The 26555-nt window shown below is 37.1% G+C and overlaps 2 protein-coding genes across 4 annotated transcripts in view; one reads left to right on the top strand and one right to left on the bottom strand.

The window, feature by feature from the left end:
• The first annotated feature begins 18145 nt into the window (after nucleotides 1-18145).
• On the top strand, nucleotides 18146-23140 carry LOC107596818 (DNA-3-methyladenine glycosylase-like). The gene is made up of 3 exons (XM_016287659.1): nucleotides 18146-18743; nucleotides 21845-22049; nucleotides 22339-23140. The coding sequence occupies exons 1-3, from the start codon at nucleotides 18513-18515 to the stop codon at nucleotides 22755-22757; spliced, it is 855 nt and encodes a 284-aa protein (XP_016143145.1). The 5' UTR covers nucleotides 18146-18512; the 3' UTR covers nucleotides 22758-23140.
• A 139-nt stretch (nucleotides 23141-23279) lies between these two features.
• LOC107596811 (nitrogen permease regulator 3-like protein) overlaps nucleotides 23280-26555 on the bottom strand; it is a 16733-nt gene continuing 13457 nt past the window's right edge. The window contains exons 12-14 of one of the 3 annotated variants that reach the window (XM_016287642.1): nucleotides 24925-25114; nucleotides 24617-24809; nucleotides 23280-23997 (exon numbers count right to left, since the gene is read on the bottom strand). In XM_016287642.1, the coding sequence (XP_016143128.1) occupies nucleotides 23832-23997; nucleotides 24617-24809; nucleotides 24925-25114 (549 nt within the window). In that variant the 3' untranslated portion in view covers nucleotides 23280-23831. Of the gene's footprint in view, nucleotides 23998-24616; nucleotides 24833-24924; nucleotides 25115-26555 lie in introns of those variants that run through there. The other 2 variants (XM_016287643.1, XM_016287645.1) reach the window with 2 other exon arrangements.

Below are 26555 nucleotides of genomic sequence, written 5' to 3'. Positions count from 1 at the left end.
CCAGGGTGGTTGTGAGGCTTGTGTGTTCAGTCATCCACATGACCTTTGACCTGATTGTCTGGTCACATAAAACCAAGAAGAATATGATTGTAAAGGCTATTTCAAATATGTATCTTGATATGATCAGTGCCTGCTTCAACTATGGGGACACCATCACTTTTATTGCTTACATAGCTTACACTGTAAAAAATAAGTGTAATTTTAACTGTAAAATTTTGTAAAAACGCTACGGAAATTTTTTTTTAATAGGTTAACAGTAAGTTCCCGTACTATATACAGGGACAAACTGTAAAATATCTAACCGGATATTTCTTGTAATTGTACAGTAAAATGCAGTAAAAAATGTACAGTTTTTAGAAGTAAAAATAACAAATCAATGTATAATTTACAGTCAAAAACTGTAAACTGATATTCCCAGAATTCCCTGCATGACACTCCACATTTGAAAGTATTTTGTTTAAATAATCATGTTTTTTTAATAGTTTTTGTTATTAGTTATGTATATTTGGGCTTTATGTTACATCTTCTGTTGTTTAATGAAAGTTTAATGCATTATTTAAGTATCATGTGTGTTAGCATGATGGTGTTTTGTGTTTGCATGAATGACTCTGTGTGCACCTTCTATATATTAGTATATACTTCTGCTTGTGGCGAAGCTGCTTGTGATGAGCTTTGATTCTTCATGTGGCTTTCTCTTTTACCACCTGCATTATTATGGTGGTTGTCAGTATGTTAAAGGTACAAAACAGATTTGAATAGCAGTGTGAATTGTTGAATTTACTGGTTTACTTTCAAATTTTCTTGTTTGTAAATTACAGTTTTATACTGTAAAATGTACAGTTTTTGGCCGTAAATGTGTTTACAGTTTTTCTGTATTTTTTACAAAATTATTCTGGCAACCACAGCTGCCAAAATGATTTTGTAAAAACTACAGATTTTTTTTTACAGTGTAGGGTGTAATTTATTAATAATTCTACTGTACGGGAGTGATTTTCACCAATTTATACAGAAAACAAAACCAGTTTTTGGTGCATATTAGTACTTTTGAAGTACAAATATAATACCAAAGTACAACAGTAAATAATTATATATATATATATATATAATTTAAATAAATATGTTATTTCTTGTTTTCTAGCACAAAAAGCTTCTTAGTGGTGTACAACTTTTTTCTGCAATTTCATATCCATGTGACTGGAAAAGTTTAGTTGCTAAAAGGCAAGAGCAGGATCCATAGGTTTCTCAGGATATTGCAGTTTGGCATGAGTTTCTGTTCCGCTCCTAGCCGAAGAAGATCCTCTCATGATGACTGTGTCAATTTTCTGCCAGATTGCGCCTTTATTCTTGACCACAGGGAATATGGCAGATATCAGCAGGTCCATCAACAAATACTCGACCGGAGTGATTTTCACCAATTTATACAGAAAACAAAACCAGTTTTTGGTGCATATTAGTACTTTTGAAGTACAAATATAATACCAAAGTACAACAGTAAATAATTATATATATATATATATATAATTTAAATAAATATGTTATTTCTTGTTTTCTAGCACAAAAAGCTTCTTAGTGGTGTACAACTTTTTTGTGCAATTTCATATCCATGTGACTGGAAAAGTTTAGTTGCTAAAAGGCAAGAGCAGGATCCATAGGTTTCTCAGGATATTGCAGTTTGGCATGAGTTTCTGTTCCGCTCCTAGCCGAAGAAGATCCTCTCATGATGACTGTGTCAATTTTCTGCCAGATTGCGCCTTTATTCTTGACCACAGGGAATATGGCAGATATCAGCAGGTCCATCAACAAATACTCGACCTCAGAGAAACTTAAAACAGGTTTGGGTGTTCGAGGCAAACACTGGGTCTGGGCCAGCCATTCGATGTGAAAAGCAAGTTAATGCGGTGTGACTTTGGTACCACAAAGGGCAACCTTTCTTGTGCTGCTACATTACATGCAATTATGTTCATATTGGGAGGTTAATTTCAGAGTCATGTGACAGGCAGCATGTAGCCAGACAGTATAATCCAGGGCACTAAATCATGACCACAGCCTCACGGTGTGGAAGTACATTTATAGGAATAGTTAACCCAAAATTAAATCATCATTTACTCACACTCATATTATTCCAAATCTCTATTGTATTTTTCTTCTAAGGAACAAAAAGGAGACATTTTGCACAATGTCCAAGCTGCGCTTTTTTATAAAACACATGTATGAAAACATATGAAAATCTATTCATTCATGCTTTCATGCATTCAAACATGGTTTTCAAGACTTATAATGCTAGGCTTTATAAGAAGTCAAAGGTTACTGGTCTTGTGCATCTTGGGACCAATGCAAACACAAATTCAGATTTTAGAATTAGATTTTTTCAAAAGGAGAAAGACTTTGAACTGAAATTCTTTTTCTCACACAAAGCTATGATATGTCTTTAGAAGACTTGTATATAATTACTTGTATTTTTTCTCTCTTTTGAACCTGGTAGTATTTTGGTCTCTTTTGAACCTTGTAGTATAAATCCCCTTCCTTTTTCTGTATGGAAAAGAGCAGCTTGGACATTCTCCTTTTTTTGTTTTTGAACAATGACAGAGTTTTCTTTTTCGGGGGAACTGAATCTTGCTGAACAAAAATAACACAGACAAAACCAAAATACATGAGCCCATAACACTCAGTGTGATGTAGGAGGCCCACGAGGAACATCTGATTGCTCTACCATGGGCCAGTAGTAACGAATAGATTCTGAAATACTCCTATGGGTCACAGAAGAGGCAGGGGGGCTGAGGCCAGGGCACGGCCTCTGATTAGACTGCAGTAGTGAAGCTGGGAGAGCACTCAAGCTCTGCTGAAACCCCATCAGTCAGTCCAAGATAAAAGACCTGAGCACAAGCCCTGTGTTCAACAGAGGAACAGAGAGTCAGATCAGCCATAAAGGATTTCCTCTGGTGTTAACCGTCCAGAAAACTGCAGGAGTAAATCTCAGTTCTGAAGTGTTCAAAAAGGTTACGGTTGGTCCTTGGTTACTGAGGGCAAAAAGAAAGGAGATATGGAGAAGAATAGCTCAATATTCTTCAGACATCTACACTGCAGGGATTGAAAAAAGGGCTGTGTAAGAGGGCAGATGCATGTTGACAAAAGCTTTTATTAGCAGAACACAAAATAAAAATGAAAGTATTTTTTACATATTCTGCTTTTTGCATGAATTGCTTTTTGCATATTCTGCCTCTGTTGTGTCAAGCACAACATAATAATAATAATCAATTATTATTCTCAATAATTATCAAAAATAAATCTCCATCAGAAGATTTATTAAAGATGTATTACAATTTTATGCTAATTATCAAAAAATGTTACATTTTAGTCTGTTGTACTTTGTATGCTAATTCTAGTATTAGATTGACTAGGCAAACAATCTTGACAATCTGTATCTGGTCACTGTAAGTTTAAGAAAAAAATAATAAATTGTTTATGCTAGAATTCTGGGAGTCTGACTTTTCAGACAGCCCTGATGCAACAGCCTCTGGTCCTCTTCAGTCACATGTTACTTCCCTCACACACCACTGGCGTGAAACCATGTCATTACGGTAAAGCTGCAACCAAACACAAGAACAGCCGTTTACATTCCACAGTCACCGTTTTGTCTAACCAAACCTCATAAGCCACATGTTTTGAATATGAATTCATCATGAATGTTATATCCAGCAAATCTGTATTTTGTATCTGTAAAACAAGCAAACTAGGGTTAGTTCACACCAAAATGAAAACCATGTCATTATTTATTCACTCTATTTCCTCTGTGGAACAAAAAATAAGGTATTTTAAACAGTTTTTGCCCATGGTGTCCAAAACATTTCCCTATGACCCCATTAACTTTCACTTTATGGACAAAATCATTGAGACATTTAAAAATACGTATATGTGTATCCTCTTTTATGTTACGCAGAAGAAAAAGTACGTAGACGTACACAGGACTGGGATGATATGAGTGTATAATAATGACATAGGAAAATTTCATTTTTAGGCTCATCTTATTGGTATAGGAAAATGCACTGTGAGATGTAAACAACAGGTTAAAGATGGAGGTGAGGGAAATGTGTTAGTTACACAGACCTCTTTGTTCAGTGAGACAAGAAGAGGATCAGTAAAGTCCAGACTGCTCTATCTTCCTGCTTAATTGCAGCTGTCTAATGGCAGAGCTTCAGGCTGTGGTCAAGGAGGCTGTTCTCAGAAGCATAACACAGCATGGCCAGAAAGAGAGGCCTTTTTTCAAGGCACATTCTGTGGTCAATCAATACAATGTGTAAATAATCTTCTACAGATGCATGTCAGGACAGTCCAGAGTAGAATTTTTTTTTTCAGCCCAGAAATAAAACAATCTGTCGTCATTATTTACTCACCTTTAATATTTTCAAACCCATATGCTGTCATTTTTATGAAGATAAGTATTATAAAAGTAATCCATATCACTTTTAAAAATAAAGGTTTTTTTTTGCAGCGGTTCCACGGAAGAATGATTTTGGCTCCCCAAAGAACATTTTTCGCAAACAGTTCTTAAAATAATCACTTTTTTTCTTAGTGTGAAGAACATTTTAATAATCTAAGGAACCTTTTTCAACTATGAAAAACCTTTTGTCCACTGGAAAGGTTCCATGGATGTTGAAGGTTCTTCATGAAACAATTCCAATAAAAAACCTTCATATCTTAGAGTCAATGATAGACAAAAAAGAACATCCAGTTTACTGCAACTCTCTTTCTCCATCCAATCCCACATATTCAAACTAGTTCATTGTGTTCAGTTATGACACGAAATAAACTGATGTTTTGTGATGTCAAACAGGCAATATGTAAAGGCACCATTTTTGGATCTGAATGTGATTTCTGAGCTGAAATGGCTTGAATTGTGGTCTGTTCCTCACATAAAGTTATTGAATGGCTTCAGAACATAGTCAGCCAATTATAATCCACCTGACTTTAATGAGCTTGAGCATTTAAAGTGGCAGATGAAATAACTGTAGCACGTGCTTATAATAAACAGAAAGTTATTGTGCTTTGGTGTGGACACTATTGTTATTGTTATCTTTATAGTTATCATTCTTAGTGTGAACAGGCCTTTAGACCTTTTTGGAAATGTATAGAAGAATGAGGTTTCAATTTGTGTTCTACATTAAAAAATATAACCACAGGTCTATTAAAAATTACATTTGAGGAAATAACAGAATTTAAATTTCTGAATGAACTGTGAACTGTTTAGGAGAATAACAGGCATAATAAGATAAGCAAAGCCAATTTTTTTCCTTTCTGGTCATGTTCACCTCATATTTCTGCACATAATGTTTGACCACACATTCTTGAAATAGCTTTTATCTCCTTTCCATTAGGAGCCCCCCACAGATGAATGAATAAGCATGAGTGTGTCTGCCAGCTGTTTGGCTTTCAGAGCAGGACCACATGAGCTGTGAAACCCACCCTCAGAGTCTCCCGAATAATCCCGCCTTCTCCCTACCGCAGAGTTGCCCGCCCAACACCTGACACCTTCCCACACAACACCGCCAGGGTCCCTTTAAACATTAATGAGCTTTAAATTACGATGGGTTTAATTAAAGAAATTAAGTTTGACTGAGTAGAGATAGTTCCCTGGAGGGACCTTTCATCCCGCTTCCTTAACTGGCTTTCAGTGAAGAGCATTTGCCAAGTACAGTTATCCCACAATGCCAGGTGGTGAGAGTGAGAAAGAATAAACACTATCTTTTGGCATGGTGACCTGGAACAAAGCCGGAAAATAATGGCAGTGTACGCTATCAATATGGATCCTAATTTTGCCTCCTATTTATTACAGCAACAAAAATGGTTACAGAGAACAGAACTGAAAGAAAACAGAGGATGTGGATGTTTTCACACTGCGTTCTAATCTTAAAAGCCACAGACATTCCACACCTACTCCATCAATGTGGAGAGCAGACCCTTTATGTTAGTATGAACCTTACAAAGGAAAGCAGTTAGAAACCACTTATAAAGGTGAAGTGTGCCATTTTTGTGCCACAAGCAGCTCTAAATGGTTTTGCAAAAAATAAATTTTTGTTTCAAACAGGTTCCTAAAAGCTTCTAACATCCCTTCTGAAGGAAACAAAGGTTTGGTGTATTTTTTCACATTTTGCTCTTATACACTCTTAAAAATAAAGGTGCTTCACGATGCCATAGAATAACCTTTTTGTCTAAATGGTTCCATAAAGAACCTTTAACATCTGAAGAACCTTTCCGTTTCACAAAAGGTTCTTTGTGGCGAAAGAATGTTTTTCAGATTATAAAAAGGTAAGAAAGAGATGGTTCTTTAAAGAACCTTTGACTAAATGGTTCTTTGTGGAACTAAAAATGGTTCTTCTATGGCATCGCTTGAAGAACCTTTTGAAGCACCTTTATTTTTAAGAGTGTAAGGGATAAAAATATTAATTCAGTCATCATTTACTCATCCTCATGTCATTCCAAACCTGTATGACTTTCTTTCTTTCTTCCACTGAATACAAAAAGAGAATTACTGGTCATCCTTTTAGTCCCTATGGGGACAGAAGCTTTCAAACTTTAAATGGGCACAAAAGTACCATAAAAGTACAAAGGTCCATATGACTCATGCGCTAGTCAGTCGATAGCTTTCTATGATGAAAATACCAAAATTTTTATTCACTGATAATCTTCCCCTCCAGTGAGCTTTTAACCGATGTGACTGTGACTGTCAGTGAGATCTGATTTGTGAATGAATCAGATCAGTCTGATTCGTGAACGAATCATTCACATCAGTTTTGTGAACTAACCAAATTCATTGAAAAGACCTGACTCAAAAGAAAAATTAGTTCATGAATCAGACATCTCAACTTTGGTCATTTTGATCGCTTAAATTTGCTTAAAATTCTGATGTTTTATTTCACATGCAGAGCTAATAGTTTTTGGGTGACCTACATCTTGGCCGGCTGCAGGATGGAACACAGAACAATGAGGCAGATACGGATGCAAGCTATATGCATGATTTAGAAGTAACACTGAAAATTATTTCCCGCTGTCCCCCTGTGAACTGCTTTATTTGTAACAATGAAAAAGTCTTTACCGTCACTTTTGAGCAATCAAATACATCCTTGCTGAATAAATAAATCTCAACATTGATTTCTTTCAATAAATAAATAAAAAATAAAAGAATTTTGAATGGAGATAGTGTATGTGCTAACTGAACTGTGATGAGTCCTGTACTTTTTGCATATATTTAACAATTTATAGATGCCTGACAATGGCAAAGCCACTCTGATTCAGAGTTTCTACACAAAAACCAAAACCTTCAGCGCTAGAGTTGTACAGCATTGCAAGTACTAGTATTTCCTAGGAAATGCAATTCTGGTTTTCCCTGTGGTGCTGCTATAAAAACCCTTTACTGTTCTAGGATACAGTCCTTATCTTGCAAATAAATCTCTCTGCTTCAGTTTCATACTGAAAATAAATGAACAAGATCGTCTCCACTTGAAACGCTATCCATTCAAGTGATATCTTTTCCTGCACATTTAATCTGCCTTCTGCACATATTTCCTTCTATTTGCATGGGAGCAGCAATGCACACTAGTTTATAGGAAACAATGAAACTCAGATCAATTAAGCCTATCTTTCTATTTAGAGCTGCATGAAAAGACATACAAGACAAAAAAACAAGTCTTTCTACCTTCTTAAAGTGACAGCTCAGTGTGAAGGGGCTGAAGACTCATACTGCAGTAATAAGCAGCGAGCTTCACTGAAGCGTGACAGTAGAGAGCATCCATCTGTGTGTCACAGACATGTCCTGCTGAAGAGTTGGGGCTGAGCTGTCTGTGCCAGTCATCTCATCACTAGGTGATGATAGAAGTCTTTGCCAGCTCACCTCATATAGATACTAAGATGGCGCCGCAGACGGCAGCCGCAGTGTTTGGCTCTCCAGTGTTTGTACTGTTTTTGTTAGTTTTTTTTTTTTTTTGTGGTTTCACTTTTATTATCTGTGTGTTGTTGTTGTCTCAGTGTACTGGAAGCTTGTGACACTATAACAAATTCCTTGTATGTGCAAACATACTTGGCAATAAAGCTCTTTCTGATTCTGATTCTGATTCTGATGTACGTGAGACCAAAGCCAAAGCACATAATACATGACACAGCCATAGTCAAAGCATCTCTGGCCTTTAGTAACAGCCGTGTCAGGCCGCTTTGTATCTCTGGCCCCTGCCTGCGCAGACAGACCGAGCTGTCTGTGCCAGTCATCTCATCACTAGGTGATGATAGAAGTCTTTGCCAGCTCACCTCATGATATTGTACGTGAGACCAAAGCCAAAGCACATAATACATGACACAGCCATAGTCAAAGCATCTCTGGCCTTTAGTAACAGCCGTGTCAGGCCGCTTTGTATCTCTGGCCCCTGCCTGCGCAGACAGACGCGATCCAGATGCCAACCGGCCCTCAGAGCACATACGCTCTGATCAGCAGACAATAAGCATCCCAGCGCAACACTTCAGCACATACTGAGATACTGTGTTACACCTATATGCTCCTCATTGTTCTCCAAATAGATGCACAATATGCTGCATCATAACTTTTGGCATGAATGACACTCTTGAAAAGCTAATGTATAATCGCAGAGTAATTCTCACATACAGAACCGTTCAAAAGTTTGAGGTCAGTTGCAACACTTCAGCACATACTGAGATACTGTGTTACACCTATATGCTCCTCATTGTTCTCCAAATAGATGCACAATATGCTGCATCATAACTTTTGGCATAAATGACACTCTTGAAAAGCTAATGTATAATCGCAGAGTAATTCTCACATACAGAACCGTTCAAAAGTTTGAGGTCAGTCAGATATTTTTTTAAAGAAATTAATATTTCTATTCAGTTGATCAAAACAATTCAGTAACAGTTATTTAAAAAACACAGTCAAAACACGGTTTAAAATAATGAGCTTGTATGTCTTTGTTTTAAGTTTTTCTTTATTATCATTTCAACATCACATCTACTAGTAAAGTAAATGTTACATTTGTTAAATGATTAAATTCGGGCAGATTATTCAACCCAAAATGTTTATTCTAATGTGCCGATTTACTGCTTGCTTGGGAAGTCTTTTATTATTAGCACAGTTGCAAATGGTGGCGCTGCTTAATGGAGTGTGGAAAGGCAATACAGTGTCTGTGTTTTTTTTCAATAGCTGTCTTGCAAAGCCTTTAGGATATTTGCTTTTATTATCAGTCTCATTGTTCTGTTGAAAGAACTGTTGTTTTGAAAGAAGAAAGCAAACTGGATATAAGCAAGTCCAGATTCACAACAAAATAATAAGTATATAAGATCACACAGGTGATCAGAGACCCTGATCATCTTTCTTCTGGTAGAAAGGTCTCTTTAATGTCCTAAGTTATTGTAACTGCCCATGAGAAAAATTTATTGCTCAGTGGTTGCTTTTCCTAAGCTCAGGAGACTTAGATGAGATTCTCATATATCTCTCATTTTAGTACCAACAGCATTTCAGATGTTTCTCCTAAAATTCCTTAGAAGAAATGGAAGTAGACACAAATGAGACATGAGAAATATTTGAGAAAAAAAAGAGTCAAAACTGAGAATGTGGTGGAAGAAACATAGAATATCTCTTTGTTGTCTTGCTGCAATCTCTATCAAGACTCCATTATAGGAATATTTTATTGCTCAGTGGTTGCTCTTTCTAACCCTGGAGACTTAGTTGTTATTCTCATGTATTTCCAAAATAAGCCTTGCCCAATCACAGGTCATCTTATTCAAACTTTGTATGTTTATTACTGATTATTTTCCCAAGTTGTAATTCCATGAATCAAAGCATGATTGGATGATTCCAGGCGAAATCCTTAATAATGATCCCTTCAGTATTTTTGTTCCAGCATGTAGGCCTATTTCAGGGAAATTTATAGTTAGTAGCCTAAATTAGGAAAATTCTATCAGGAAGTAGGAAGTGTTGAATTAGGCTTTTGTTATTGTTATTGTTTTATTCTTATTGCCTCCCAGCATATTTAATATTCCGTGATCTTACTGTGCTGTAAATTGACAATAAACATATTTCTGTTACTCATACACTTTATAGTGTGTATATGGGAGATTATTAGGCTATATCTTGTATAAATCACCATTTTAGTCTCAACAGTGTCTCAGATGACTCTCCTAAAAATCCTTAGGAGAAATAAAGGTAGACACAATTAAGTAATGAGAAAGTTCTGAAAAAATGACAATGGGAGAGAAACGTGTGAGAAACATGGGAGATCTCTTTATTGTCTTGCTGTAATCTCTTGCAAGACTCCATTTTAAAAAGGTTCTACTTCTCAGAGGTTGCTTTTTTGATTGCAATGACCTTTAATGGTCAGGACTTCTAAAGCTTTAAAGGAGACAAATGTGAGAGATCCAGAGTCTCTAGCTAAGGAGAAAAATCTGAGCACAGTGTGTGATGCTGTTGAGATTTTGTTTGAAACATTGGAGGAGACAAATATAAGACCACCAGAGTCTTTAGACTAGGAGAAATATCTGAGCACAGTGTGTGATGTTGTTGAGATCTCTTCTAAAACTTTAAAGGAGACAAATATGAGACCACCAGAGTCTTTAGACTAGGAGAAATGTCTGAGCACAGCGTGTGATGTTGTTGAGATCTCTTCTAAAGCTTTAAAGGAGACAAATGTGAGAGATCCAGACTCTCTAGCTAAGGAGAAAAATCCGAGCACAGTGTGTGATGCTGTTGAGATCTCTTCTAAGGAGACAAATGTGAGACCACGAGTCTATAGACTAGGAGAAATATCTGAGCACAGTGTGTGATGTTGTTGAGATCTCTTCTAAAACTTTAAAGGAGACAAATATGAGACCACCAGAGTCTTTAGACTAGGAGAAATGTCTGAGCACAGTGTGTGATGTTGTTGAGATCTCTTTTAAAGCTTTAAAGGAGACCATTGTGAGAGTGTTAGTGTTTTTGTCTCAGGAGACAAGTTTGAGAAACAGGAGACTCAAGCAAAAATCTCAATTCGATCTTAAAGTAACCTCATTTCTGTCTAGGAGAAATATTAGAGATGTTAAAGAGATCTCACTTTTGATTTTTCTTTCCTATGGGTGTGACCTTAATTGCCTGCCACCTGTAAACTCTTAGTGTCTTAAGGGCAGGTACATGTGCAATAACTGTTTATGGTTTGTTGAACAAGCATGAAAAACATGTTACTAACAGAATTATCTTTAAAATACAGTATCCTGAAAAAGGGACTTTTTTTGGTTTATATAAGAAGTGAGAAGTGGCCTACAAGACAATGACACCTGTGAGAAACTTCAGCTGAATATCTTAATACACGCACTACTAGAATGCACAGACGAATGCATGCTTGGTGAAAAAAATGTCAACAACAAAATAAATACTCTTAAAAAAACAAACATTTCACTGATTCCCAAATGAGCTAAAAAACATTATGCTGATTCATTATAAAGAAGACAGTAGTGCAAATCACAATCTTGTGTAAGATCTTGGAGGTGCAGATTCTGGCTGATTGCCACAGCACCATAAAAATGAGCCGTGAGCATATTTCACCTCGGAATGTTTATAGCATTCTTGAATTACTTAAAGATATTGATTTACACACTGGCAGCCAACAGTGTGCCCCCTTTCTATTTCTGCCACCATTACACATCAGAGCAGCAACGTGTGAGCATCTCAGTGGCTTCCAGACCTGTGACCTGCTGGGAGACATACCTAACCATACAAGCAGGCAACCCTAGTGCATATACACACTCAAACACGCACATTAGCTGTAAGAGTAGGTTGTGACCACTAATTACACACTGATGAACTGAGTTTGGATACCATGTCAAGCAACGGAGGGTCTCCCACTTATGTCATGGTCACATTGTAAGCACTGACAAGTTAAAGCAGTCGTTTATGTTTTTGCAGCTTATTTGACTGTAATAAATGCTTGATGACTGTATGTGAGCTGTTTGGACTTTTATTCAAGTTTGAGAAACAGGAGACTCAAGCAAAAATCTCAATTCGATCTTAAAGTAACCTCATTTCTGTCTAGGAGAAATATTAGAGATGTTAAAGAGATCTCACTTTTGATTTTTCTTTCCTATGGGTGTGACCTTAATTGCCTGCCACCTGTAAACTCTTAGTGTCTTAAGGGCAGGTACATGTGCAATAACTGTTTATGGTTTGTTGAACAAGCATGAAAAACATGTTACTAACAGAATTATCTTTAAAATACAGTATCCTGAAAAAGGGACTTTTTTTGGTTTATATAAGAAGTGAGAAGTGGCCTACAAGACAATGACACCTGTGAGAAACTTCAGCTGAATATCTTAATACACGCACTACTAGAATGCACAGACGAATGCATGCTTGGTGAAAAAAATGTCAACAACAAAATAAATACTCTTAAAAAAACAAACATTTCACTGATTCCCAAATGAGCTAAAAAACATTATGCTGATTCATTATAAAGAAGACAGTAGTGCAAATCACAATCTTGTGTAAGATCTTGGAGGTGCAGATTCTGGCTGATTGCCACAGCACCATAAAAATGAGCCGTGAGCATATTTCACCTCGGAATGTTTATAGCATTCTTGAATTACTTAAAGATATTGATTTACACACTGGCAGCCAACAGTGTGCCCCCTTTCTATTTCTGCCACCATTACACATCAGAGCAGCAACGTGTGAGCATCTCAGTGGCTTCCAGACCTGTGACCTGCTGGGAGACATACCTAACCATACAAGCAGGCAACCCTAGTGCATATACACACTCAAACACGCACATTAGCTGTAAGAGTAGGTTGTGACCACTAATTACACACTGATGAACTGAGTTTGGATACCATGTCAAGCAACGGAGGGTCTCCCACTTATGTCATGGTCACATTGTAAGCACTGACAAGTTAAAGCAGTCGTTTATGTTTTTGCAGCTTATTTGACTGTAATAAATGCTTGATGACTGTATGTGAGCTGTTTGGACTTTTATTCTGACGGCACCCATTCACTGCAGAGGATCCATTGGTGAGCAAGTGATGTAATGCTAGATTTCTTCAAATGAGTTCCATTGAAGAAATAAACTCATCGCCTGAGGGTGAGTACATTTTCAGCAAATTTAAATTTTTGGGTGAACTATTCCTTTAAAATGTTTGTCTTGTTTGAACTTGTTTGTTCATCTTGGCGAAATGCTGCTTGCTAGGAAATTCAAATCAATATTTTGTGTCCATTTATTTACTTCTGTGGCAAGTATCCATGTATTAAGTGGATAATGTACATCCAATGCACGCATTCCTGCCAATATAATATAATATAATATTATTCACTTCAAGTTTATTTGTATAGCGCTTTTCACAATACAAATCGTTGCAAAGCAGCTTTACAGCAAATTAAGTTTCTACAATATTTAGTGGTAGCTTATCAGTGGTGACTGTCAGTTAATGTACATATGGCAGAAATGTACGGAAAAATCAATTAAAGATGTAATCAATTAAAGACGTAATCAAACAGACGATGAACACTATTAACAGCAATTATTATATGATGCAATCAAACTTATAGCAAAATTTGGTAGTTCTGTATGTTGTTTCATGGTTGGAATCATCTGAGGTCCTCTGAGGGGTTGGCATCATCTCTTCTCAGGTGTTCTGGATCCAGACCGAAGCTTGTGTAAATCTTAGTTACCACGGGATGGCAAAAACAGAGAAACAAATAGAGACATAATTAGCGTAGCTGCTGTTCCAACCAAGCAAAATTGATTTGTTTTAACCTAAACTAAAGAATAATAATGTGCATTTGATCAGATATAACTGCAGTACAAGATTATAGAGCTAACCCCCTTATAGGCAAGTATTAATATTTTGTAACTGATACGGAAATTAATAGGTAGCTAGTGCAGAGACTGTAAGACTGTAAAAATATGATCATATATTCTTGACCTGGTAAGGACTCTAGCCGCTGCATTTTGGACTACCTGTAGCTTGTTTATTGAAGATGCAGGACAACCACCTAGCAGTGCATTACAGTAGTCCAGTTTAGAGGTCATGAATGCATGAACTAGCTTTTCTAGCAGGCAACCCTAGTGCATATACACACTCAAACACGCACATTAGCTGTAAGAGTAGGTTGTGACCACTAATTACACACTGATGAACTGAGTTTGGATACCATGTCAAGCAACGGAGGGTCTCCCACTTATGTCATGGTCACATTGTAAGCACTGACAAGTTAAAGCAGTCGTTTATGTTTTTGCAGCTTATTTGACTGTAATAAATGCTTGATGACTGTATGTGAGCTGTTTGGACTTTTATTCTGACGGCACCCATTCACTGCAGAGGATCCATTGGTGAGCAAGTGATGTAATGCTAGATTTCTTCAAATGAGTTCCATTGAAGAAATAAACTCATCGCCTGAGGGTGAGTACATTTTCAGCAAATTTAAATTTTTGGGTGAACTATTCCTTTAAAATGTTTGTCTTGTTTGAACTTGTTTGTTCATCTTGGCGAAATGCTGCTTGCTAGGAAATTCAAATCAATATTTTGTGTCCATTTATTTACTTCTGTGGCAAGTATCCATGTATTAAGTGGATAATGTACATCCAATGCACGCATTCCTGCCAATATAATATAATATAATATTATTCACTTCAAGTTTATTTGTATAGCGCTTTTCACAATACAAATCGTTGCAAAGCAGCTTTACAGCAAATTAAGTTTCTACAATATTTAGTGGTAGCTTATCAGTGGTGACTGTCAGTTAATGTACATATGGCAGAAATGTACGGAAAAATCAATTAAAGATGTAATCAATTAAAGACGTAATCAAACAGACGATGAACACTATTAACAGCAATTATTATATGATGCAATCAAACTTATAGCAAAATTTGGTAGTTCTGTATGTTGTTTCATGGTTGGAATCATCTGAGGTCCTCTGAGGGGTTGGCATCATCTCTTCTCAGGTGTTCTGGATCCAGACCGAAGCTTGTGTAAATCTTAGTTACCACGGGATGGCAAAAACAGAGAAACAAATAGAGACATAATTAGCGTAGCTGCTGTTCCAACCAAGCAAAATTGATTTGTTTTAACCTAAACTAAAGAATAATAATGTGCATTTGATCAGATATAACTGCAGTACAAGATTATGAGATGCATTATTTGAATGCTTGGCCAAAGAGATGTGTCCTTAATCTAGATTTAAACAGAGAGAGTGTGTCTGAACCCCGAACGCTATCAAGAAGGCTATTCCAGAGTTTGGGAGCCAAATGCGAAAAAGCTCTACCTCCTTTAGTGGACTTTGCTATGTACTACCAATAATCCAGAGTTTTGTGACCTTAGGGAGCGTGATGGATTGTAGCGTGATGGATTGTAGCGTGGTAGAAGACTAGTTAGGTACGCAGGAGCTAACCCATTAAGGGCCTTATAGGCAAGTATTAATATTTTGTAACTGATACGGAAATTAATAGGTAGCTAGTGCAGAGACTGTAAAATTGGGGTAATATGATCATATTTTCTTGACCTGGTAAGGACTCTAGCCGCTGCATTTTGGACTACCTGTAGCTTGTTTATTGAAGATGCAGGAAGCAATGAGATGCAGCCTTGGTCTGATGCAAGAAGCAAGTCATTTGTAATTTTAACAAGTGCAGTTTCTGTGCTATGGTGGGGCCTGAGACCTGGCTGAAATTCTTCATAGAGATCATTTGAACTTGTTTGTGTATTATTATTATATATATCCAAACTGATTGCACTGTATTTTATGTTTAATCATTTTCTATTTTTAACTGTTTTAAATTAATTTTAAATCAATTTCTAAATCATTTTACCCCATTTAAATTAACAAAGTGGTAGCTATCGGACAGGTAGGATCTAAACCATCTTAAAGCCTGCCCTTGAATACCTGTATAGTTTTGTAATCAATCTATGAGTATGTCATGATCTATAGTGTCGAACGCAGCACTAAGATCAAGTAAAACTAGCAATGAGATGCAGCCTTGGTCTGATGCAAGAAGCAAGTCATTTGTAATTTTAACAAGTGCAGTTTCTGTGCTATGGTGGGGCCTGAGACCTGGCTGAAATTCTTCATAGAGATCATTTGAACTTGTTTGTGTATTATTATTATATATATCCAAACTGATTGCACTGTATTTTATGTTTAATCATTTTCTATTTTTAACTGTTTTAAATTCATTTTAAATTCCTTGTTTTATTGTTGTGATTATTTTTAATGATTATTTTACTTCCTGTTATGTAAAGCACTTTGAATTACCATTGTGTATGAAATGTGCTATATTAATAAACTTGCCTTGTCTTGTCTTGTCTTGTCTTGCCTAATATAATATAATATAATATAATATAATATAATATAATATAATATAATATAATATAATATAATATAATGGGTTTTGATAATATATGGTTAGCAAACACTACTACTAATAATACAACCTCTCTGCACTCTGCTCTGCCTTACCTATAAGCACAGTAACATATTGTAAGCACTTCAAAGACTTTGGAGGGGGTTCAGATGAGTCATATGGGAGGCCTGTGACAGGCATTTGTCCATCCTGTCGTCTGTTCTTCAGTCTCACCGAACTTTACAGCTGGTGGTTGTGTCCTCTGGGAGTGTCCACAGGCGAACAGCCAGGTGTTTAGGAGTCGGCCTGCTGCAACCGATGACAGACATGCTGGGACCGTGGAGAGTGGCTCAGTTATTGCCTGAATCTGTAAGCCCCATTAAAGCCACTGTGCGTCACACTGTCCCTTTAAACTCTTGCCAACTCTGAACATTCGCTTGTGTAACGTTTTAGAAAAATTTGTTATAAGTATACGTCTGATATCTTAGCCATAAAAAGCAACAGAAATAATGAAGTCCAACTTCACGCAAGTAAAAATGTTCCTGGATCATTTCTGGAACATTCCTATAAAAAACAATCATAGCCCAAATCATGGTTTGCCTAAAACGAGAGACAAAATGTTTGTTGATAATAATGTTATTCAAGCCATATAGCCTAACCTTACATATAACCTTAAACCAAACCGAAAATCTGATCAGTTAATATCCCCATGTGGTTCTCCATGAGACGTTTCTGAGCACCACAAACACTCACTCCCTCTGGGCATTCTTGAGGAACGGAGAGTATGAAAGGTATTTTTAAAGAATGAATATACTAAACCACATCTATTTTACTATAATATTATAGTTATAAAATCAGTTTATTGTTATTTCTCTGTTGATTTATTATTAATAGACAACTTTAATTATCGTACACTAGACACTGGAAATAGCCCTCTTGAGGTCCTCTCAAAATATTGGCGTGTGATGAATAACTACTCTTGTTTACGATATATCATTTGTTTAAACACATTTTAAAGTCTGTTTTTATAGAACAGTGTACATGTTTTAATAACTGATTAGGATTTGTTTTTTTTTGTTTTTTTTAGAAAATTGTGTTTGTTCATCGTTTGGTGATATGTATTTCTTTGTCATTTTTGTCCTTGCCTATCTTGACCAGGACTTCCTGGTAGAAGAGCTATTGTATCTCAACGAGACCTTCCTGGTTAAATAAGTACCGGTAAATAAATAAATAAAACCTCTTTATGAACTTCTTGAAACATTAATGATTTGGTTGTGCAGACGTTCAGTGGAGGGACAGGAATCTTTCAGGTTTCATTAAAAATCTTCATTGCGTGAACAAAAGTCTTACGCGTTTGGAATAACACGAGGGTGAATAAATAACAGAATTTTCTATTTTTAGTGAGCTGTCCCTTTAAAAGCTTTTCATGCCACAGCTCAAGATTGTCTCTAATGGATTTGGGACTGTTTGTGCTCTTCAGTCATGATATACATTTTATTCACCTTTATAGGACACCTTAGGTGCCAAGGAAACGAAGGAAGCAAATGTCAATGTACAGTACATCATTTTAAACACTTCCAAAAGTTCTTCACATTTCTTTAGATGCAAATCTGTTTTTGGGAGGAATGGGAAAATGACTTGCACCGTAGTGCACCTGATTTCAACCGAAGATCAAGCAAAACAACTAAAAACCAACAACCCTGCAGTCCTACAATCTTCTGTCCCTCACACATCACTGGCCCTTTAAGAGAGTGTCCCAGAATACTTTGCGTTTGCCAAAGATAAACAAACCCGGGCTAGACTGAAACTAAGCTAAAGGATGAAATAGCTGCTGCAACTCCGTATACTCAATATAAAGACAAACAGTACACACTTTTAAGCGGTTTTCTTCCTCAAGACCGCAGTTAACTTACACTTGTTCAAAATAATCTACAATAACAGGAATTGTTTTTAGTGTTTTGCTAAATATCGATCTAAAAAAAAGTGACACGATACATGTATGATCATATGGACGTACGTTAATCTTATTGCGTGCTTTTTAGACTTAACGTTATTTTATTTTGCATTTAAAACTTGCACTGTGCAGAAAAACAGAAAAGTCCATAACAAACCGCTTATGGTTTGGCAAAATATATAACGTTAGCCTAATATTCTGTAATGTTTATAATGACAACACGGAAAAGAAAGAAGTCATTGTCACCTCAGTCAGAATCTGCCAGCGATCAGCCTGATGGTGAACCTCTCAAGAGACTCATCCAGTGTCAGTCTGCCACGAAGACCGTGGGTCATCATCTCAGCCCTCATTTCTCATCGAGAGAGTCCATCAGACTGTGCTACAGCTTCTTCAGTCAGCCCTGCGCTGATCTGGCAAAGGCCTTTCTCGGCAAGGTAAGATTTCAGGAAATCATTTCGTATGAAAAGGTTACTGCTGAATTCAGAAATCAGATGGTCCCAAAGTGTCAGACATTACTGTTATCCATAACTAAAACTATTAAAACATAGAAATATTAGATGAAGTTACTAGTACCTAAATTACTACAACTGAAAAATAAAAAAATTAATGAACTATATGTAAATTATATATATATATAATAACAAAAACACATAACAAAATTACTCAAACCAAAATGTTAATGAAAAAATAATAGCTAATTCAGAATATTAAAGATATAGTTCACCCAAAAATTAAAATTCTGTCATCACATCGTTTTCGGTAGCCATTGAGTTCCACAGTATGGAGAATACTATGCAACTCAATCAATGGCTACCATCAACTGTTTTGTTAGAGTAAAAATACTGGTGTAAAAACAAAAACCATACAGGCTTGGCACAACTTGAGGGTGAGTAAATGATGGCAGAATGTTATTTTTTGGGTGAACTATCCCTTTAATAAACACTAATATAAATAATACTCAAACCAACTCAATACCCCTAATATTCAGATCAGTGCCCAACTATTTTTTTTACCCCTCAAGTGGCTTATGCTTAAAAGTTTACCCTCATATTACCCTATATATATATCCATAGTCAAGTGTTCTTGTAAACAATTTTGCAATCATTTATATATTGCACATATATGCAACAATAAAATGCTTTATTTTAAAATGTCATTTGAATTACACACTAAACAGAGTTAAAGCCTTAAAAATGAGCATTTGTGAGTATTTTTTGTTGTTAATTATCAGCAGTAAATCAAGGGGATTCAGCTGGGACACAAATTGCACCTTTCCTGTCAATAATTCCTGCATTATTTGTTTAACGTATTATTAGTTAATGTACTGTCAAATGGATCAAAATTGCATCGTTTTCTATGAAGGAAGTCTGTCAAAACAGAAAAATTCATATTCACAAGAGCTGTGTTGAAATCATGAAGTGACACCCAGAAATGAGTAACACCCCAAGCACATACTCGCTGCTTGGCAAGTCAGTGTTCAGAAGCCCAATACTGACTTAATGGAACAAAATGTGGAAGCTAGTGTAGTAATGCTTATAAAATGTGCTGTTTTTAGATATAAAGTTGTGAATGACTTTGGCTCCCTATTTTAAATGTAGACCGCATTTCAGCCATGCTACAACATTGATTGAGTAGTGTGAACACGTGAAATACAGCTTAACCCCATGGAACCGTTTTGAATGGTGGAGTTAAACGCAGGAAGCCTTTGAATCCAGAGCACATAACAGACTCGAGTGGACACAGAGGCCTAATTTGCATTTTAATGAGGTTTAAAATGGAAAGAAGTACCAGAAAATTAGCCACATTTGCTGCATGACAGTGCAGAGTTTCCGTTTCAGGTTCAGTTAACAAGCACAAAATATGCCCTTGTTTGTTTTCAGTTTACCAATGTGTAAATAGCAAGGTAGTAATGAGAAGCATGAAAAGCCATTATCATGTTTGGAGGGCATCCGGTCTGACCCATAATAGGTTGTTTGGTGTGACCGAGCGAGCACTCGTCCAGCGTGACAGCCGGAGAAGGTGACACTTGTGGCTTTCACACTCTGTTGAGCTCATTACACAAACGTGGTTCCCAGCGGCCTTGTATTTTCTCAAGCTCCCTTCACGACTGGCTGTAGCAACTTTTAGCGCCTTTTAAGCAACTGTTTAAAGGATATGTGGACCAGATGAACCCACTTTGAATAAACTCAGACTTTAGAGGCAGGATGGCACCCATTTGCATACTGCTCTTTTAAATGGGACACCAGTAATTCCTTTATAGATATACGACAGCTTTATCTTGTTCATTTAAGCCATAAATAAAAGAAGAGTGTTATAATGTTGGGTGGTAATCTAGATTTGTACATTTTATGAAATCAATGTTAGTGGTGCTTGCCTGTGCTAAAGCTGTTGCAACGATGCTCGTATGTTCTGAAGTATTTTAGCACATTGTGTTAGTGGTTTCTAGGACGGTTGGTTATCTAGTTTAAAACACGCGTCACAAGTTATTAGAAATGTACACTTTACCTTAATATGGTTTTGAGCTTTTATGCTGTTTTGAAGAAAAGATTGCATTTAATGACTCTAAAAATGTCTTGTAATATATTTTTCTTTCACTTTAAATATACATATAAAACATTATTTTTAAAAAACTTTTAAATCATATTTTCCCCAACTAAATATATATATATATATTTTCAATTCATAAATAGTTCACACCTCATGACATTTTACAACCAGTACTTGCCTTATCAGATAAAGGAACAAAATTGTAAGAGACATATGATATAATTTTCTCGATGTTTTTTGTTTTCATCTCCATGTTTCTTCAAGTTGGTTGGATCACATGAATTTGATTCAGTGGACGTTTTTCAAATATTAGTGTAAGATTTTTGTGAAAATATTTTTTGCTAAGAAATAATAAAAGACTGCAAAATTATGCCAGGCTGTGTTGTTCAAAAGTTTGTAGTTAGTAAGATTTATTTTTAAAATACATTATTTTGTTTAGCAAGGACACGTTGAATTGATCAAAGGTGACAGTAAAGACATTTATAATGTTACAAAATATTTATATTTCTAATAAATGCTATTCTTTTGAATATTCTATTCAAAGAATCCTGAAAAAATCTTATCAGTTTTTTCATAAAAATATTAAGCAGCATATTAAGTTTTTTTAACACTGATAAAAATAAATGTTTCTTGAGCAGCAAATTAGCCTATCAGAATGATTTCTGAAAGATCATGTGCCACTGAAGACTGGAGTATGCTGAAAATTCAGCTTTACCATCACAGGAATACATTTTAAACGTTTTCAATTATGTTTCAATAGAAAAGTTATTTTAAATTGAAATAATATTTTATAACATTAATGTTTTTACAATCAAACAAATGCTGTATATGAGATATCATTAACAAAATCCACTAACCACTAACATTTGTAGTCTAATGTTTCTCAGTCAATATAATTCGACACTTTTGCACCACCTGCTGGATGTAAGATGCCTGTACAGACTCAGGGTGTGGAAAGCGTGTGACATCTGGTTTCTGTGTGTTTTAGGTGTTGGTGAGGAAGCTAATTGATGGCACTGAGCTCAGAGGAAGGGTTGTGGAAACCGAAGCATATTTGGGTGGAGAGGACAAGGCGTCCCACTCAGCAGGGGGAAAACGCACGGAGAGAAACACTGCCATGTTCATGAAGCCTGGGACCATCTACGTCTATCCCATCTACGGCATCTACCTCTGCATGAATGTCTCCAGCCAAGGTGAGACTCCAAAAATCACTGTAATTGACCACACGCACATAGGAATAGCGCTTCACCGGAGATTGAGGCGGAAGGCTGTAACCACCGATCCCTCACTGCTAGTTATGCAAGAAACAAGTGTTTTGTTTTGCTGCTGCTATGCTTCTCTCCAACTGTTTCTCATTATAGGTCAATTTGGCACATTACATAAACCTGGAGAAAGGTTTAGGAGCGTATGCACACAGACACAAGCTAACAGGAAGGAGACGGCATGGAGCCTTGCTAACTACTCTACTATATGTGTGTGCAGGGGAGGGGGCGGCGGTGCTCTTGCGCTCGCTGGAGCCTCTGAGCGGTCAGGATGTCATGAGGGGCCTGCGAGCAGCCAAACGCAAGGCGGGAGCCAAAATCCTTAAGGAAAAAGAGCTCTGCAATGGCCCGTCCAAGTTGTGCCAAGCACTAGATATACAGCGCTGCTTTGACCGCAGGGATCTGGCCACTGACACAGAGGTGTGGCTGGAGAGGGACCCAGAACGAGAGACTGTTAGCGCTGGAGAGGTGGTGTCGGCGCCTCGGATAGGAGTCGAGTCTCATGGCGAATGGGCAACCAAACCGCTTCGCTTCTACTTGAGAGGACACCCGTGTGTGAGCGTGCTGAACAGAGATGCAGAGCGTCAGATGCAATCCTCCATTGATCTTCATAGCATTGCGATGGAAAGGACAGTCTGATCATGAAATGTTGTTTAGTGATGAAATCAAAAGGATAGTTTGCTAAAAAAAGGAATCATTTACTTACTATGTCGTTCCAAAACTGTTTTTTGTTATTCTGTAGAACAACAAAGGAGATGTTTAGCAGAATGTCCAAGCTGCTCTTATCCATATAATTAAAGGGAATGGTGGACAGGCACCGTCAAGGTTAAAAAAAAATGACAGTAACTCTAAAAGTTACACGACTTGTTTATATTCTCTGTAAATCTTTTAAAGCCCCATGACAGCAAAAAGCTGACGTTTAAAGTTGTTATTCAGCAATAATCTTCTCATCTTTCCTCACAAAGCTATCCAGTTGAGAAGAATATAACACACAAATCTGTTGCAGTGCTCGTTTTGTCAATTTTGGATTTTGAAAGCTCCTTGTGACTAATCATTTTCACTGTACCGAGAACAAAAAGAACAGCAAAATTACCGGAAGAAAGTCATACAGGGTGGAACGACATAAAAGTGAGTAAATAATGAGAAATGTAATGTTTGAGTGAACTAACCCTTTGAGTTCTGAACATGTCTGTTTTTGTAACAGCATGTTTCTTTATTACTTAGTCTTGTTATTCCTGGTGCTCATTGATTTTACAGATGCTTGGAAAACCATTTGCACTTCAAGGCAATTACAACCCCCTTTTCTCTTTCCGTCCACACTCAGTCTTCAGGGCATGCAGTCTTATGGTCTGGAATTACTATCATGGCATGTGTTTTGGGTCTTGTTTGCTTGAGGAGATGATATATGACATCAGGGAGCGATCTCCAAATAGGTGATGCTTGGGTGAAATACCCATTTTATGCCTGCCCAAGGATGAATAATACATCACAACCCCTGAATTGTTTATTAAAATAAACCACATATGAGGTCAAATCATGACAACATAAAAATCTTAAGTCGATACAACTATATACAGTAGATTATGCAAGGCTCACTACATAAGCCACTTATGAAACTGAGCAGGTATGAAAGCATTTCACTCCTGAATTAGGTTATTTAAGCCACTGATGATAAGCAAATACACACTGTTGGATGAAATCTTAATGATCTGTTTAGTCTGGTGGAGATTGGAACAGAGAGATGATGGGGTCCTCATGGTTGGTTATCACCAAGACACTACGAAACTTATCAAATAAAGTTTTCAGCTGAGAGCGACGCATGTTCTCATTGTACATGATCTCTTCCAGGTGATGATGGCCTCTGAAATAATGCAGCAGCCTAAAGAAAGACCAGAAGACACTAGTTTACATGCACCAAAATAATATGTTTATAACTGGCTCAATCTGACTGAAAATCCTTCATCTAAACATCTCGATCGCTCCGATTGAGCTTTAGCCCGAATGAAATTTCAACTGGATTTCGAAGGGATGGTGTAGATCTAAAATTATCCAAAATAAAATTAACATGTAAATGCTTGAATCTGACTATTTTCTCAATCAGATTCAAAGCTACCTTGTGCACATGCACAAGGCTATTATGTGTATATTTACATACATTTTTTTCATTTTATGAATGTGCCTATGTTTATTTAGGCATCAAGACAAATATGACAACTACTTTTTCAGTAGCTCCAAGTAACATTATTGCAGTGACTTTCTAAAGGTTTTCTGAATGTGGCAACAGAAGTATATATTCAGAATACATGTAAAGCACATACAAAACAAATATGTGACTCGGATTGCAACATTTAGGCTCCACATAAACAGAACATTAATAATCTAGAATAGTACTAAATTCATTCCAATTTATGAAAATTAGTGCATGTAATCATACCTACTGTTCTGTACAAAACTAGGTTTGAGATTGGAAAAATTAGCTATAAAAGACACTCCGTCACCTGGCAAACAAGCGTAGGTCCTCTGGGTTCTGTGCTGCTGGGACACGGAGAATGGCCTGCCGCTCATGTTCAGTCAGGCTGGCCAGAAGAGTTTCTGTCATTCTTTTATTGAGTGGAGAGTCTCCTCCAGTCTGGAGCTCAGCGCTTGAGTTATCCATACTGGGACTCGTGAGGGTCATGTCATCGCTACTTGCTGCAGAGGGAAAATGAGAGAAACTCCTGGGACTTTATTTGATCATTAGAGTATATTTTCACTTGTGTGTGTGTGTGTGTTTATGTGTGGAGTTGGAGCTGGCTGAGTTACATACTGGGAGAGCCGAAACTCAGGGCGCTGGGTGTGCTCAGACTCCGGCCTGTAACGCGTGTGACTAGGGGTGGCTCCTCCTCCCGAAGACCAGGCTCCTCCTCAACGGGCAGGACCATCAGACAAACATACGTATGGAGCTGAAACAGCAGCCGGTGCTGGAGCATCCAGACCACCATCTGAATGAGCTGGGCCTGCTCAGACATACACATGATGGTGTAGTTACAGCATCTACAAGCAGGGGCTAACTGACAATGACGATCACACAAATCCTGACCCTTACAGAGATGAAATCAGATCCAAATGCATAAATGCCTTACTTTTCAACAAATATTGGCTAACATCTGAAACAAGTCCAACACTAACGTCACCTTTCTACTATCTTTCAACATTCACATACAATTGTTGCATTTCGCCACCTAGTAGCAGTTGCACAGAACTTCTAAACTGTTTGCGAAGCATCCATTTCTGTTTATTCACATGGTAAAATAATGAATGTATAAATATATCCACACAAAATAAATGTTCAGCAATATGTCTGAAGAAAAAAAAAAGTAGGTTTTCTAAGACTATTCAATGCAAATAAATATTTCATAAGTATTCAAAGTTTTTACAAAAATTTAAAATTTAAAGGGGTCATATGATGCTGCTAAAAATAACATTATTTTGTGTATTTGGTGTAATGAAATGTGTTTATGTGGTTTAAGGTTTAAAAACACATTATTTTCCACATACTGTACATTATTGTTTCTCCTCTATGCCCCGCCTTTCTGAAACACGTCGATTTTTACAAAGCTCATCGGTCTGAAAGATGAGGTGTGCTCTGAATGGCCAGCTATCCAGTGTGTTGTGATTGGCCGAATACCTCAAGCGTGTGCCGGAAATGTTACGCCCCTTACCATATTGTGATGCACTGTCCGGCTGGAGCGATGAGACAAAAATATTAAAACCCATTATAAACGAGGCATTTGTTGCATCCGGTGGGGACATAATTACGGATTATAATGATTTATACTGTCTTTTTACGCGTTGTGTTGCATCGCGCCTCGTAAACATAAAACCATGTCTGCATTTGTGATCAGGGAAATGACAAACAACAAGCGCTACTCTACACTGCCCAAAACTCACGTTTGAATCATCAGTGGCAAATTCCTTAAATAAAAAAAATTTACTTCCAGTCTGTGAGTCAGAACAGCCGGCATTGTAGTCTACTCTACCAGGATCAGGAAACAATCTTCCATAAAATGTGCTGCACACATCTGAATATTTGGGTTAAACTGTTCTGGAATAGTGTTGTAAATACAACTTAACCACTGATTTCTAGTCGTGTCCTCTTTTGGAAGGTCAAACAAAGTAGTTTCGCTTTCACAACCTAACACAGCGTCACACATGGCGGGCTAGAGTGAGCAGCGGCGGGCGGGCTTGAGAACGGCGCGGCCGGCGGTCTTGCCGCAACCACATGTGATGACCCCGGGCTGGACTCCGCTTCGTCCACGGTGAAAGCCGATCCGGCGATCGACAGCGCAAAGTTGATGTATTTCCTCAGCGACCAACACGGATCAGCTCCAGGCATGACAAAGCAGATATCGTCCTCTTTTGGAAGGCCAAACAAAGTAGTTTCGCTTTCACAACGAA

This window comes from Sinocyclocheilus grahami, unplaced genomic scaffold (assembly GCF_001515645.1).
Source record: "Sinocyclocheilus grahami isolate Dianchi unplaced genomic scaffold, SAMN03320097.WGS_v1.1 scaffold223.1, whole genome shotgun sequence".
Taxonomy (NCBI): domain Eukaryota; kingdom Metazoa; phylum Chordata; class Actinopteri; order Cypriniformes; family Cyprinidae; genus Sinocyclocheilus; species Sinocyclocheilus grahami.
The sequence above is the reverse complement of the archived record's forward strand: the minus strand, read 5'-3'. Positions and strand labels throughout refer to the sequence as shown.

Excerpts from the sequence above, each read along its gene's own strand:
- LOC107596818 (XM_016287659.1), top strand. The coding sequence starts at position 18,513 with ATGTTTATAATGACAACACGGAAAAGAAAGAAGTCATTGTCACCTCAG. Across the intron at positions 18,744-21,844 it reads CAAAGGCCTTTCTCGGCAAG|GTGTTGGTGAGGAAGCTAAT; the intron begins GTAAGATTTCAG and ends TGTGTGTTTTAG. Across the intron at positions 22,050-22,338 it reads CATGAATGTCTCCAGCCAAG|GGGAGGGGGCGGCGGTGCTC; the intron begins GTGAGACTCCAA and ends ATGTGTGTGCAG.